The sequence below is a fragment of the Protomyctophum bolini genome, assembly GCF_963924005.1.
Source record: "Protomyctophum bolini genome assembly, chromosome: 15".
Lineage (NCBI taxonomy): Eukaryota > Metazoa > Chordata > Actinopteri > Myctophiformes > Myctophidae > Protomyctophum > Protomyctophum bolini.
The window spans coordinates 31,779,924-31,796,228 of NC_137876.1; the positions used below are offsets into that span (position 1 = coordinate 31,779,924).

Below are 16,305 nucleotides of genomic sequence, written 5' to 3' on the forward strand. Positions count from 1 at the left end.
TCTGGCACAACAGCGCCCCTACTGGTACTCATAGTCATACTGGTGCTCATAGTCACATAGGTGAACACGGACATTGCTGTTCCTTGGAGTGGTTGCACCACTCAAAAAATAAAAATACATATTTAGGACCATTTCGAATGCCCCCGCCCCCCTGTCAAAAATAGTTACAATCTCTAAAATGAAAGAAAGCATAAAATGGAAAAAGAATAACACTCATCTTTTACTTTCTCCAATATCAACCTAAAACATGAACCTTAGCTGAAAAAAAGCCCTAAAGTTGCCCTTTAAATACCTACTTTTAATAACTACTTTTTATATATGATGTATGCCATGCTTTTTGTTATTGCTTAATGTAAATCGCTCTGGATTAAGAGCGTCTGCAGCCGTCCATAGGTGCTCTTTGAGAGCGGTTTTGAAGGAGTCAAGGGATTCACATATCTTAATGGCTGTTGGTAGGGTGTTCCACATTTTAGTGGCATAGGAGCGGAATTAATTTAATCCCTTGTTTAAAACGAATGTGGTTTTGTTGAACTCCCTCTGGTGTTGTGAGTGTGGACTTATTAAGAAGTATTTAGACAGGTACATGGTTATCTTGGTGGTGTAGCGAATCTTGTAGACCAGACCCAATGTCGTCAACCCTCAGCCATTCCAGCCTACAGTATCTGCACCTTTGGTTTATAAATCCCCTCTGAGAATCTTTCAGAATTTAGATGGACAGTGAAAATGTTCTTCAGTGGTTAAGTCATGCATGCCATGAGTCAAATGAAAAGCAGTGCTGTGGTCATAATATAGCACTGTATTATTTATGTTTATATTTCCTTTCTATGATTATGTAGCTTTTAAGATTGATTTGATTGATATTTTAGTTTTTTAGTGAGTATCTTGTGAGATTTAGTTAGCTCAGTTGCGTTGGACAGATCTTATCTGGGGAGCCACTGTAACTCTGCAGAGACAACACCATGAGACTCAAGAAGGTTGACCAGCAACATGCTGGCTGACCTTTCACCTATACCTAAATTTAAAGGCAAAATTCAGCTTACTCAAAATAGTAGAACTCATGAGTTCATTCAAGGATCAAGATTTTTTTATTGAGTGGTGCAACCACTCCAAGGAACAGCAATGTCCGTGTTCACCTATGTGACTATGTGCACCAGTATGACTATTAGCACCAGTAGGGCCGCAGTTGTGCCAGAAACAGAGAGAGAGATAGTGCTGCATTGTTGCCTGCTAATGAGAGAGAGAGAGAGAGAGGAGGGGGGGGGGGGGGGGGGGGAGTTGCACCACTCATTTCACACGGGTGTGATCTTTTTAGGTACAAGTAACCCCCCTACATTTTGATGTTCATTATGTTCAAGTGTGAAGTCACCATGGAGGAAGTATTGAAAGCAGTGTGAAATCACCACGGTGGTGAAATCGAATTACTAACACACAGATTATGGGCCCTATTTTCGTCAGTGCTAAACCTAAACTACTTTGCCTTTTTTTTACTATTTTGATTTTTTTTATTGTTCAAATAGCCGATCTACAAGCTCACGTGTTGATGTAGACCGGCTAGTTGAACTATTTTAATCTGTTTTTCGAAATAGTAAAAAGGCAAAGAAGTTTAGGAATAAGGGGTTTAGCACTGACAAAAATTGGGCCCATTATGTGTTTGAACTGAAGAGTATAACATGTTCACGATTTTCCTACTCACCTCATTCCACAGTTCACAACAAAATGGCATGGTTTCAGTCCAAAATTAGACCACCCACATTAAATCTATTTGTTTAAAACAATGGAATACATTTACATAAATAACTGTATGAGTCAATTTCTTACAATAATTTCATTTTTTATTGAATCAGTTTTTAAATACTGACAGACAAAAAAAAAGTAAAAAACATGTATATTATATATCCTGTTTCACTGTCACAATTTTAACACATGATAGTGCATGTTTTCTTTGGTGTGAAGGCAGACCTTGTGAAACAGACATGCCCTAACCTGGATAACAATAGCCAGACTGCCGGGTAGCTGCCACTGTGCTAGATAGTTGCACAATGCTATCTTGTTCCCTCTGCTTAGCTAAATAACCACAGAGGCTGTGCTGTGTTCACTGAATTTCAACATGTGTGTAGCAACAATTCTAACACTACAGTATGAGTTGGTGGTTCATCAGCATTACCTACTCAATTAGTCAGGGCATTTGAAAACTAAAGCCATACAAGCAGCATTAATTTATGTTAAAACATTAATTTATTACATTTATTCTACAAATGTCTTCTGAATCTTGACAGTTTACAGAAACCTACCTTTCTACGTTTTACAGGACCCAATCTCGTTTAAAGCTGAAAGTGCTAAAACAGTGAGAATAAAATGTCTTGGATTAAAAATACTGTATACATTATATGTACTGTATATGTAACAGACAGAGCTACAAGGCCTTTTCTCTGAGACCAGCAAGATATGAGAGTTAATTTGAAATACAGTTTTTTCATAATGAGAAATTAAACCGGTAATGAAAGCAAACATTGTCATTCAAACTCCACTTGAGAGATATACATAACACTGACTTTACTTATTGCAGCAAGGGAAACAACAGCAGAAAAAACGTCTGCAAGGATTATTCTTTTTATATATCACAGCCTTCTTGAGCTTACTCGTAGCACTGACAACATAGTCCTGGGTGGCACCTACGTTTGACTCTATATTGTCCAGCATGCACCCCTGCTCCTCCACCAGCATGGCCATTTGAAAGAAGAGGTCGTGAATGTCCCGGATACGGCCCTCCAGCTCGAGGAGCTCCTTGTGGCGATTCTCAATCTCCGTGAGGGCCGACCGGGCAGCTCTCCCATCAGTGAGGAGGTTGTCAGAGAACACGTTCCACTTGCCCGTTTCTATCATTTCGTCAATCTGCTCTCCAGTTACTTGCTTGCCCATAATCTCGGCTTGCCTCTGGATGCGGGTTTTGCAGTTCTCCTTCTGGGCCATCTCGGCCTCGTTGTATTCAGAAATGGCCTCCTGGAAGACAATGGTCAGAGAGATAAACTGTGAGCGCACCATGCGCACCAGAGCCGCTGTAGGCCCATATTCTGCCTCCAGCTCCTTGCTCCGTTTCCCCAGCTTGTCCAAACGTGCATAAATGGCTTCCCCTCGGGCCTTGATGCTACGTCCGAGGGTGTTGGAATCTCGTTTGATGCTGCTCAACCTTCGGACGGATGTGAGGAATCGGGTATTCTGCTTCCCAAGATGTGTCACATCCAACCTGATCAGGGAGATCTCCTTCCGCATTGACTGGGCCTCCTTGTAGATGCAGTCCATCTCATCTTCTCCATTGAACACAATGGCCTCTTGCTCCAGCAGCCCCAGGCTACCCTCATGCTCACTGGTCTGTTGATCCTCATGCCTGCTCTCTGTGGCTCCAGGCTTGGGAGTGACACTATGGAGCGCACTTAGTCTGTCCTTCATATTGCCTTCAAAATGGAAGAGGATAGAGCCTTTGTATTATTTTTGATAATAATGTGCTGATCATAGCGTTTGTGCTTAGGACCTGCTTTCTGGTAGCCAGGATACATGAAAAAACGTTATGGTCCAGTTAATTTACATAGGTAAAGTGGAAATTTGCCTTCGGGCATTCTGGCAAAACAGACAGTAAAGTGCTGCTAAAATACAGAAATACATAACATATATTTTCATCTGCAGCAGTGGGTGGTATTTTATGTCCCTGTATTGAGTGAGTGGCCACAGCAAGGGCACAATTTTTTTCTTGTACACATTTTTCCTGGCTAGTGGGACTTTTAGTCCCCTGCCAGATCCCCAGGTCTCCAATGATCTTGCAGGTGGGGGGTGGTTGGCTGGCATTGAAGCTACTAAAGGTGTATTTATTGTCAATGATGGTTTCCAGTTATTTAGTGAGTTATTATTTTGTTCCAGTTCTTCATGTGCTACTCCGTTGGTTATGCCTTTGTGTGATGCTACCAGATTTCAAAATAGTTTACAATCTTAAAAATCTTGTAATGCCAATTACTTAAATTTGGTTTAACCACGCTATACTTCCATTCTGATGACAACATTTATGTTAGCAGGACATTATATGCAAATAAATGAGACAATGTTGAAAGATCTTTTGATGGAAGTTTAGATTATCTGATCACATTGCGAAAACAAATGTTTATTTACTTTGTCTGTCTGAGGAGTCATAATTAGCTGGCAAAGATGTGACTTCTAGAGGCAGCTGTGGCCATGACCCAAATAGAACATGTATCATGCAAAATCTTTGAAGAGGAAATTGTACTTCCTTTATTAGAGCCCTGGGTCTTCTTGTCACCATCACAAAATGTTGTATCTCTGTGTATATAGTAGACCTACACCTATTAGGGTATTTGATGTAGGCATGGCCCTATAGGTTTTTAATTTTAACATACACTAACACTACTACAGTTAAGCATCACACGACTTCAAGGACTATAGCGTAGGGAACAGCATCCTGACCACAACACAATTTAGCTACAGGCACACAGACGTAAATGTAATGTATTTTCTTTAGAAATAACCATTTCAAAAAGTTAAAGGTAGACGCAATTATGCGTAATCTTCCCACCACGGACACAAAACATGTAACATTATTTAGACAACATTACACAGTTGCAGAGTGAGTGTGAGCCTACCTTCTCGTATACGTTCCAAAGATCCTTCAAATAGCCATACACAATAGCACTTAAGAAGAGTAGGCTACGCAACGATTCATTTCACCATTTCTCTTCGTAAATCGTAAGGGTGAACAAAAATGTCAACATCTTCAGAAATCAACCGACAGTTGAGTTAATGGGAGTTCCCGCAGAATGGGGGTGAAGTGAGTCCAGTCAAACTTTCCTCATACATACACATACACATAGGCGCTGCAGCCTGCAGCAGGTGACTGCAAAGTAGCCCAACCAACGCGGAAGATCACGCCTTCACCCCGTTCCAATATTCACCACGTTTTACAGGGTCCTGACAGCAATTACACATACTCTTATTAGAGTGTAATTTTTCCTCGCACACAGATTAATCTTCCGATTACGCAATCTCACTCTGATCTGTAGGCTACTGTAACTGCAGGCCTATATTTGGTAGGATATTCTATCAAAATGTCACGTCATTGTCTGCTTTATTATTAGACAATGGTGAGACGCACCATGCAGAACAAGGGAGTTTCTACTTTCTTTATTAAAGCAAAGCAAGTTTACTTTATTGTTAATACAAATACCGGTAGTTTATTTGTAGGCTAATACAACAAATAAACTTGCTGTTGAAATGTGGTAGGCCTATACATTTTGCATAGCACATTTCAACAACATGGCAATTCTTTTTTTAAATATTTATTCAAGATAGAAAATAAAATAAAACAACATTTAAAGCAAATCTCAATCAGCTAAAGAGTAAAAATAAAGCCATTAAAAAACTACAATGACATGAGATCCCCACCCCCCTCCCCAACTATTTACAGAAGTTAAAGGTTACACAATTCACACAATTAAGGTCACAACACAAGCAATGCATGCAGCATGTAGGCAAAGTCGCAAATGCCTGAGTGAAGGTTTTTTGGACTGTAGGTCTCATTTACTATGAAATCGGGCATTTCCCATCAGTCACTCAAAATCCCCATACATGGGGAAAGCCCCCATATGGTACCCAGGTCTTGTGACATCACCAGGGATGGAGATGTTGCATAGTAAATGCGACCTGCTGTCACAATAAAGCCCATATATGGAGATCCCTGATGTCATCAATATTGGCCAGCAACTCTACATCTGACCTCGAACCCTTAGATCTCCATATATGGATATATGTCAGAACCTGTTCTGGATCGACTGCAGTTAACTCAGTCTGTCTCTCATCTCATTTCTAGTGAATGAAGGGAATAGACACATTTTGTTTACTCTACTGTTGCGTGTTTGTGCATGCAAAGAGGGTGCAAGAGGCCTGTCTGCATCTCATATCTGAGAGAGAGATGCACCAAGGCTGAGAGTGTCCCTCAAAAATATGGTTTATTCATTTTATTGATTAATACTTCAATTTGGGCCAGAGTGATATATTAATTATCATCATATTGCACAGTATTCCTAATTCCTAAACACAAAGAGCTTTATTTTGTATTCTTTGTAGGGCTACATGTTATAATCTAGGTCACTGTGTTCTTTCTTTGTAGTTTCCTGAGAAGTGAAAAGCTACAAAGGCAGAGCAATGTATAGAACATGCATACTGTAGGTCAGTATTAATATCACCATCAACATGAATGTACTTACTATCTGAAGGACTTTCTACCAAACTCACCCAATACGTTTGATTGACTATAAAGATTAGCTTGAAATGTTTGGTTAGCAAAAATTTGTTGGTAAAATCAGTGATGAAACATTTAACTCAAGACCTGAGGCCGATTCTACAAATGCTTTCTAAATTAGTAGTTTGCACACTTTCAAGATTTTTCAAATTCACTTCAAGAACGTAAGCTAAAATGATATTGTAAACAAAAATCGATACAAAGGAAATTAATCCGTTTTCAGTTGTATTCACAAAGACTCATAATACAAGGCCTCAACTTCTCACATACATAACATCATACATCTTGATCATACATTGATCATACATCTCAAACACACCTGCTTAATTGCTATAAACCCACACCTGATCATAACAATTATAGTACCTATAATTACAGATCATTTACTGTATATAGTGTGTATAGTGAGTTTATGTTGTTTTGTTGTGCTGTGTTCCTATGAGATACTTTCTTTTTAATCTAAAGATCTTTAAGTAGTTGGAAGTTCAGACATGGCGGCCAGCAAATAAATCTTATCATCCCTTAACACAATTAAGAGATTCCAAAATGTAGTTTTGAATACATAGCGCTTCTTTCCCAGACACTGATTAATTCAATTCATTACAATTCAATTTTAGCCTATTATAGTGCCACATCATAGCAAGTTGTCTCAAGACAATTTAGAGAAGAGACCCCCCCCCCCCCTCTCACACACACACACACACACACACACACACACACACACACACACACACACACACACACACACACACACACACACACACACACACACACACACACACACAGGAAGGGGAAAACTCCCCTTTGAGTTAGTGACACATAAGACTGAGATATCACCAACTTGCACACATGCATTGCAGTTACTGGTTGGTTTTCACTGGTCAGTGTTTCTTATAGGGCTAAATGCAGAAATTTGTCATTTTGGCCTTTTCTCAGATGATGATAATGTGACTGATAATATGTACTTTAATTTTAGTCCCCATACCAGTAAGACGCCTGAGGGCGAGAAGCGACCTCGCCCATGCACGCATCCGCCTGAGTGACAGCAGACTGGTGGGCGAGCGCTGGCGCTTTGGCATGGAGGGTCAAATCAACATATGAAATTAATTCTGTACAGGCCATATATATATATATATATATATATATATATATATATATATATGTTGTAATTATTGATTTACCCAGGGAAGTAGCTGAGCACAGGTGCTCATTTTCAGCAACGCCCTGTTGAGAACTCAACGCCTGTTGAGAACTCTATAGTTTTCGCCGGGTGCCGGGCGCGGATGCACTAATAACTTTGGGGCATGCCCGTTTAACTAGGACAGGTATCAGTCAAAAAGGAGACGATGGATGGATGGGGAAGGATCAACATAATGATATGATATAGTACTTTATTGTCAATTCACACTGAAATTTGTCTTGCAACCCAGCAGTATGCAGAACACATATACCGGTACACACATTTGACATAGCACAAAGAACAAAATAATATTACATACATAAAGACATGAAGACAAGAGCAATGTCCACTGCCTAGATTACCCCATGGCTACTACAACTCCTGATTAAGCCTCAAAGTCGACTGGTGGACAACGGACCTCTTTAGTCTGATCTTATATATGGATGTATAAAGTTTCTGAAGGTTGTCCAACAATCTTTGAAAAGATGTTCAGTTGTTGCAGCAGTTGTGACTTCATTTGGCCTGTACATTGTATCGTTTTCCTGTTTAATCATTCACTCAGAGAAAAGAGGGTAACAGGCTAATGGAAGAAGGAAGTTGGCCGGGCAGTTGGTTGTTGCGGTGTCATTACCACAGTACGATGGGTCCTTCATTTTCGTCTGAATACTGAAAGTATTACAGATGCTATAGGGCTACATGTTTATCGTAGAGATAATTCACTCGATTACTTTTTCAATTAATCAAATAATTTAGTTTTTTATAATTACTTGCGCAAGCAGAGCGCGCAAGTAATCGTTTCGCTTGGTCTCTTCGAAGTGAAGCCAAGTTTTCTTCAACGGTAAATCTGTGCCTGGTTTGCTGGGACTAGTTACAACATTACGTCATCCTTGAGAGAGTACATGGTGTGTATATGACGTAATGTTACAAGTTACAAGTTACAAGTTACAACATTACGTCATATACACACCATGTACTCTCTCAAGGATGACGTAATGTTGTAACTAGTCCCAGCAAACCAGGCACAGATTTACCGTTGAAGAAAACTTGTCTTCACTTTTTGGAACCAAGTAACCACAGTATACTGCTAATCAAATTACAACTACATACTCTGTATGTAGTTGTAACTAGAACAACTACATACAGTCTGTGCCTGGTTTGCTGGGACTAGTTACAAGTTACAAGTTACAACATTACGTCATATACACACCATGTACTCTGGTCCCAGTTCACAACGATGACGTAATGTTGTAACTGGTCCCAGCAAACCAGGCACAAACCTACGGTTGAAAAAAACTTGGCTTCACTTTTTGGAACCAAGTAACCACAGTATACTGCTAATCAAATTACAACTACATACAGAGTATGTAGTTGTAATTCGAAAGTACTTGCGCGCTCTGCTTGCGCACTAGTAGGCCATTTATGGCCTACTAGTGTGCAACAAGCAAGTATGCACTCGGCAGAGTGCAGTTCTAGTTATTATATATTTTGTCAATGAATCAATGTTAAAAAGCTCTGTTTAATACTTCATCGTACAACAGTGTCGCAATGTGACACATTGTGAGCATGTAGATCTGCTATTTTCACTCACTCTCTCTCTTTTACGCCATACGGTTCACGTTTTGACATTCGTGGTGCCCCTATGAGCTGAAGAGAAAGCATGTTTTGTAGGTCTCTCAACATGCGATTCTAATTATAGGAGTTGATTGGATATTGTCATGATAAGACAGAATGAAAGACTCAAATCTTTACTGACACTTTGCATTCCACACTAACATCAACTAGCACAGAAAATCTGTGTTGTAGTAACCAGCAGTTAGCTCAGTGTGATGAGTGGCTGTACTTGTCATCCACAGGTCCACGGTTCAAATCCCACATTATTCATGTGTCTCTGTGATGCTTTGCTTTGCACACTGACTTTCAGAAGGACAACTTTAAAGCAGCACAGAAATTCCCCATGATTGTGTGCCTCAGTGGGCCAACGGATAAGTCAAATGATATCCGTAGTATACCTAGTAGAAGTGTGCCGGTTCGAACCCCGACATACTCAAATCTTTACTGACACTTTGCATTCCACACTAACATCAACTAGCACAGAAAATCTGTGTTGTAGTAACCAGCAGTTAGCTCAGTGTGATGAGTGGCTGTACTTGTCATCCACAGGTCCACGGTTCAAATCCCACATTATTCATGTGTCTCTGTGATGCTTTGCTTTGCACACTGACTTTCAGAAGGACAACTTTAAAGCAGCACAGAAATTCCCCATGATTGTGTGCCTCAGTGGGCCAACGGATAAGTCAAATGATATCCGTAGTATACCTAGTAGAAGTGTGCCGGTTCGAACCCCGACATACTCAAATCTTTACTGACACTTTGCATTCCACACTAACATCAACTAGCACAGAAAATCTGTGTTGTAGTAACCAGCAGTTAGCTCAGTGTGATGAGTGGCTGTACTTGTCATCCACAGGTCCACGGTTCAAATCCCACATTATTCATGTGTCTCTGTGATGCTTTGCTTTGTACACTGACTTTCAGAAGGACAACTTTAAAGCAGCACAGAAATTCCCCATGATTGTGTGCCTCAGTGGGCCAACGGATAAGTCAAATGATATCCGTAGTATACCTAGTAGAAGTGTGCCGGTTCGAGCCCCGACATACTCAAATCTTTACTGACACTTTGCATTCCACACTAACATCAACTAGCACAGAAAATCTGTGTTGTAGTAACCAGCAGTTAGCTCAGTGTGATGAGTGGCTGTACTTGTCATCCACAGGTCCACGGTTCAAATCCCACATTATTCATGTGTCTCTGTGATGCTTTGCTTTGCACACTGACTTTCTTGAATAAAAAATAAAAACTCAAAAGCACCAGGAGACATCTGCTGAATGCCCCAAGGTGCCTTGGCTCAATGGTGTGGAGCGCTTGACCCGTTGCCTCTGCTACAGACAGTTGGCCGGTTCAAGTCCCATGTCATGACATCAAGGTGCTGGGAAGGACCATCGGGAGACGGTGCTCTCTCCCCCTGTTTCCTGAGATGTAACGGTTGGGGCTTATGTCTGAAAGAACCCTGTCCAGCTAACCTTTTGAACTATAGTATGTCGTTTTTTCATCATTTTCACATTTGTTTTTGAAATCGTTGCGAAAACCATGCAGTTAACATTTCCGCAATTTCCGCAATTCCGCAATTTCCGCAATTACCATTTCCGCAATTTCCGCAATTTCGCAATTTCCGCAATTTCCATTTCCGCAATTTCCGCAATTCCGCAATTCCCGCAATTCCCGCAATTACCATTTCCGCAATTCCGCAATTTCCGCAATTACCATTTCCGCAATTCCGCAATTTCCGCAATTACCATTTCCGCAATTCCGCAATTCCCGCAATTACCATTTCCGCAATTTCCGGAATTACCATTTCCGCAATTTCCGCAATGTCGTTTTTTCATCATTTTCACTTTTTTTTTAAAAATCGTTGCGAAAACCATGCAATTAACATTTCCGCAATTTCTTATCTGTAAAATTTTAGGTGGACAGGGTTCTTTCAGACATAACCCCCAACTGTTACTTTTCAGGAAACAGGGGGAGAGAGCACCGTCTCCCGATGGTCCTTCCCAGCACCTTGATGTCATGACATGGGACTTGAACCAGCCAACTGTCTGTAGCAGAGGCAACGGGTCAAGCGCTCCACACCATTGAGCCAAGGCACCTTGGGGCATTCAGCAGATGTCTCCTGGTGCTTTTGAGTTTTTATTTTTTATTCAAGAAAGTCAGTGTGCAAAGCAAAGCATCACAGAGACACATGAATAATGTGGGATTTGAACCGTGGACCTGTGGATGACAAGTACAGCCACTCATCACACTGAGCTAACTGCTGGTTACTACAACACAGATTTTCTGTGCTAGTTGATGTTAGTGTGGAATGCAAAGTGTCAGTAAAGATTTGAGTATGTCGGGGTTCGAACCGGCACACTTCTACTAGGTATACTACGGATATCATTTGACTTATCCGTTGGCCCACTGAGGCACACAATCATGGGGAATTTCTGTGCTGCTTTAAAGTTGTCCTTCTGAAAGTCAGTGTGCAAAGCAAAGCATCACAGAGACACATGAATAATGTGAGATTTGAACCGTGGACCTGTGGATGACAAGTACAGCCACTCATCACACTGAGCTAACTGCTGGTTACTACAACACAGATTTTCTGTGCTAGTTGATGTTAGTGTGGAATGCAAAGTGTCAGTAAAGATTTGAGTATGTCGGGGTTCGAACCGGCACACTTCTACTAGGTATACTACGGATATCATTTGACTTATCCGTTGGCCCACTGAGGCACACAATCATGGGGAATTTCTGTGCTAGTTGATGTTAGTGTGGAATGCAAAGTGTCAGCAATTTCCGCAATTCCGCAATTTGTGTGTTGTTTTTTTTGTCCGAAATAGGCCCTACCCGCAAATTCATTAAGGCAACAGGCAAACAGTACCAAAACCCTGTTTTACTGTATAACACATGACTCACAACATAATTCCGCAATTTCCAATTTCCGAAAAACATGGGCTATAACCCATCGTTTTTTTCATTTTTCCCTCTCTGGAATGTCTGTCATCATGTAAGAAATGTATAAGTTGGAGAGGGCCGAATATTTTGAAACTGTCTGGTGTGTTTCACATACAGCTACTAGAGGCTGATTGATTCTTCAAAAAATCTGTAAGAGCACTGTACTACATGCAATAAGGTTTGACTGATTGGTCCAGTGGTGTCACACACAGACGCACGCACGCACACAAACACCACAGTAATAGAATGTCCAGACTTAACACATATGTACCACAAGATGGCAACAAAGTTTGGATTCCAGACTTCTTTTTTGCTTCTCTAGTTAAACTATGTATACTCCAGGCACTTCCAGTGGCTGAGATGCCCCTCTAGGCAAATAAATAGGCTAAATGAATTTGAATAACTATAGTGTGGTTGTTGCTGCTGCTATTATTATAGTTTGATTGTGCATTACATTACATTACACATAGCACTTTTATCCAAGGCACTTTACATAGATTGTGCATTACATTCACCCATTCACACACTGATGGCAGCGGAAACCATGCAAGGCACCAACCGGCACATCAGGAGCAATTAGGCGTTCAGTGTCTTGCTCAAGGACACTTCGACACTAAATCTGGGGGAGCCCAGGTTCAAACTGGCAACCTTGCCGTTACCATCTGGCCACTCTACCTCTGAGCCACCGCCTCCCCTTAGTTATAGTTATAGTTATAAACATGACTTGAATATCAGATATAGGTGCTTGAGCCCTTGCCTGCCCTTCTTGGATATATTATATTTTACAGGTAGAGATCATGGTTACTAATTGTGTTTAGAGAATTAAGAGCCACAACACAATTCTGCACAGAAAAATCTTCCAGATAATTTCACTTAAAAACAGAACTGCGATCGTGTTTACACTGTCAGAATTAAATTAACAATGAGAACATTTGTTCTGACTCCAAAAGTGACCACAGAACAACAAGTCTATTTGAAGGACCTGTATCAAATACTTAACTATTCAAAAGTACATGCTTTAAAAAATACCGTAGTATTCAAAAGTACAAATTAGAAAGAACATTTGCATTGTAATATACTGCATTCCTGTATTGAAAATGTGAAAAATATCCCCAATATTCAAATTAATGTAGCCGATCTACAAGCTCACAACTAGAGTTCTCAAATTCAGAGCGAACCTGACCCGGCCCGACCCGACGTTTTCCTAGGGTAGGGCCTAAAATGTATGCTAATTAATAGGGCCGGCCTAGCCTCGGGTACCATGAATAAAAATATATGTATTGATAATTTAATAATAAAATAATAATAATAAGAATCATATTTTTTCTGTCTGTCTGTATATAATTTAATTACCAGTATCTAATATCAAGATAGTGCTGACTGGCGTTTCACTTTTACTCTGTGACAGAGTTCTCAAATTCTACCCAAACCCAACCCGACCTGACGTTTTAGGTCTGGGTCGGGCCTACATTTATGCTAATTAGTCGGGCGGGCCGGACCAGTTAGGGCCCAGTTAGGGTTGGGCCTTATTGTCACTCACAGTCACAACACATGACAACACTGTGAGATTGTAGATCTGCTACTTTCACTATTTCACTAACATATTTAGCTGCACTGAGTAAGAGCTAATCATGGTTAATGTAAGTTAAGTTGTAGCCTACTCGAGACAGAAAACAATCTTGATGATGAAAATGACAATGGGAACAAACCCCCAGGGCATTAAGCATAGCTTTTTAACTGTACTGTCATGTACTGTTCTCAATCTGTCTGTCAATCAAATGAATCAATAAATCAATCAATCAATCAATCAATCAATCTTAAAGCTCCTATACTTGCTATGCTCGCTTCATTACAGACTATAGTCTGTTGTTTGGTGGCCAACCAAATAGCTTCACCACTCAGCTCAGCAAGTGAGTGAGTGGTTGGCATGCCAAAAATGAAGTGCATCCAGACGTTTCCAAGATGCTCTTTTTCCCCCTACAATATCAAGGTACTTTTACTGTACTTGAGTAGTTCTGTCTTTGTTATATGTTTAATGTTTGTCCATTTCTTGAGATAAATATGAACACCATTCTTTTAATTATGAAGATAGGCTACTATTACATGGGGACTATTTGACACAACATTGACATTATATTATGGCTCCACTGATTTACAGTATGTTGGTTGCAGTGCTTGGTCAATCCAGAGGCACCATGGAGGATTCATCGACTGACCAAGCTGACAAATCCACAAAAAAAAAAAAAAAGTAAGAGGTGATTATTAAGTATATCAATCTGGAATCTCTTTTTAGCTACCAAACCTGTACTTGAACTGGACACAAAAAGGACTCAAATCAGCATTTCTACATGTAAAACCGATGCTAGGCTATCTGTGTCCCTCCTCTTGAGTCTTTATAGACCTCGATCTTGCCCTCAACCAAAACCCTGAGTCATTTTCTTCCAGATCAGCTAGCTCCCTTTCCCATAAACTCTGCTCAGCACTTGTTATGCAACATGGCGCCACAAGGAGTGTGACTGTGCTGAAAGTTGTCATAAAGTTACAATTTAACCAGTATTTTAATCTCGTTTTTAGATTTCCTGAAGTGAATGGAATATGCCCAATTGCCCATAGGGTGAGAGATTTCTTCGAATTTACATTAAGATTTATTTTGTCTTGCTACTGTTTTTCTATGTCGACCTTTTTGGAGTAATCTCTAAAGCCCTTGTAATATGTGTTGTTTCTTCTTTTGAGGGTACCCAGATGGTCCCAGACTAGGTCCCTTCATGTCTGTTTCATCATATCCCCTCAGACCTCAGGACTCTGAATGCTGTAATCAGTGAAGAAAACATCAGCTGTTTCCAGTTACCATACAGTTACCATAGTGTAGCTGTGAGCTGTGACTGCAATTAACTCATCTTATTAACTTAGTATGGAGGTTTTGCACAGAAACACCAGTGTCTCAGGCCATTTTATTGAATTAACATGGATGTTTGTCATGTGTTCGGAGTGTCTCTGTGCTCTGTGGATTTCCCAAGGTCTAACTTTTTAAAGGTAATATTTCTTTTGCTGTTTCAGGTGGCCTGTCCCTAGCTTTGCCTTTGCACCATGACAAATCAGGAGGTCAACGATGGCATGCTCCATTAAATGAACATACCGTATATCTCAAAGCACAGACTGTACAGTTCGGTCAAAGGTGAATATACTTATTCAACTATCCTATTTCTTTATAATGGTGACATGACAAATAATTCTGGTAATTGACCAGTCTCATTCTTATCAGGCACTAGAAACACCAATACAAGTGCATGCAATTCCCTTCTTGGTTAGATAGAAGCAATGACAAGGACCAGGGTTAAAGAAACAGTCCTATTAAACTCATTGTATTACCTCTCCTTCACATTGAAATATCATTACTTCATCATTTCAGAATCAAATTGTTCACTAAAATTGGTTCACATTTTTAATACTGACCATCAACTTAATAGACTTCAAGCCTATTGGGTTCTCACAGACATGTTGAAATGTTTACTTCATAATGCAATAATACATGAATGTATTCAGTTTCCCTTACAATTATATAATTCCAAACAGTGACACAAACAGCAAGGAGCCTGAAGAAAAACAGGCCCTCCTGATGCTGCAGTTCTAAGTCAGTTCTCCAGAAGTGCCCACCACTCCCTCTGGTAGATGAACATTGAATTATCAAAGAGGTTCTTGCAGCATACTGTAGGCAACATTAGACTGTTTCAGAATGTGTGGCTGTTTGTTCTGCTCGTGATAGTCTGTCCGCATGCCCCTGTTTAATCTCCAAATTACATTATGATAAAGTCTGTTTTGCTCCAGAGTAACATTTGACCAGTCAGTTGATTTCTGTTTTCAAGCAAGCTTCTTGTTCCTTACATAACCTGGTATACTGTTATGGTTTCATTTTAGTATAACCTTTTTTTTAAGGATTTGTTTTTGGGTTTTGTGCCTTTGTTGATAGTTACAGTGAAGACGGACAGGAAAGAGGGAGAGAGAGAATAGTCCAGTAATAATGTAATTTAACCTCAAACTAATTGCAAAAGAAACAAACTGATTTTATTCAGTATATCCTGAATAACAGAAAGAAAGTTGCCTGGAATTGTCTGAGGGGAAAGTATTGAAAATGGCCTGTACAGTATGGCCACCATAGACACTTTTTTTATTCAGGATATATTGAAGATGAAAAATCACCTGTTTGTTTCTTTTGCAATTAGTTTGAGCTTGATCCTGTATTTTCCATAGATTTCCTGTACTAGAAGGGGAGAG

At 40.1% G+C, this 16,305-nt stretch overlaps 1 protein-coding gene across 1 annotated transcript; it reads right to left on the reverse strand.

The window, feature by feature from the left end:
• Window positions 1-1,835: 1,835 nt before the first annotated feature.
• stx11a (syntaxin 11a) lies at window positions 1,836-4,841 on the reverse strand. Its single transcript, XM_080784108.1, has 2 exons — window positions 4,647-4,841; window positions 1,836-3,452 (listed from the first exon to the last, which is right to left on the reverse strand). The coding sequence occupies exon 2, from the start codon at window positions 3,445-3,447 to the stop codon at window positions 2,554-2,556; it is 894 nt and encodes a 297-aa protein (XP_080640234.1). The 5' UTR covers window positions 3,448-3,452; window positions 4,647-4,841; the 3' UTR covers window positions 1,836-2,553.
• Window positions 4,842-16,305: the final 11,464 nt, after the last annotated feature.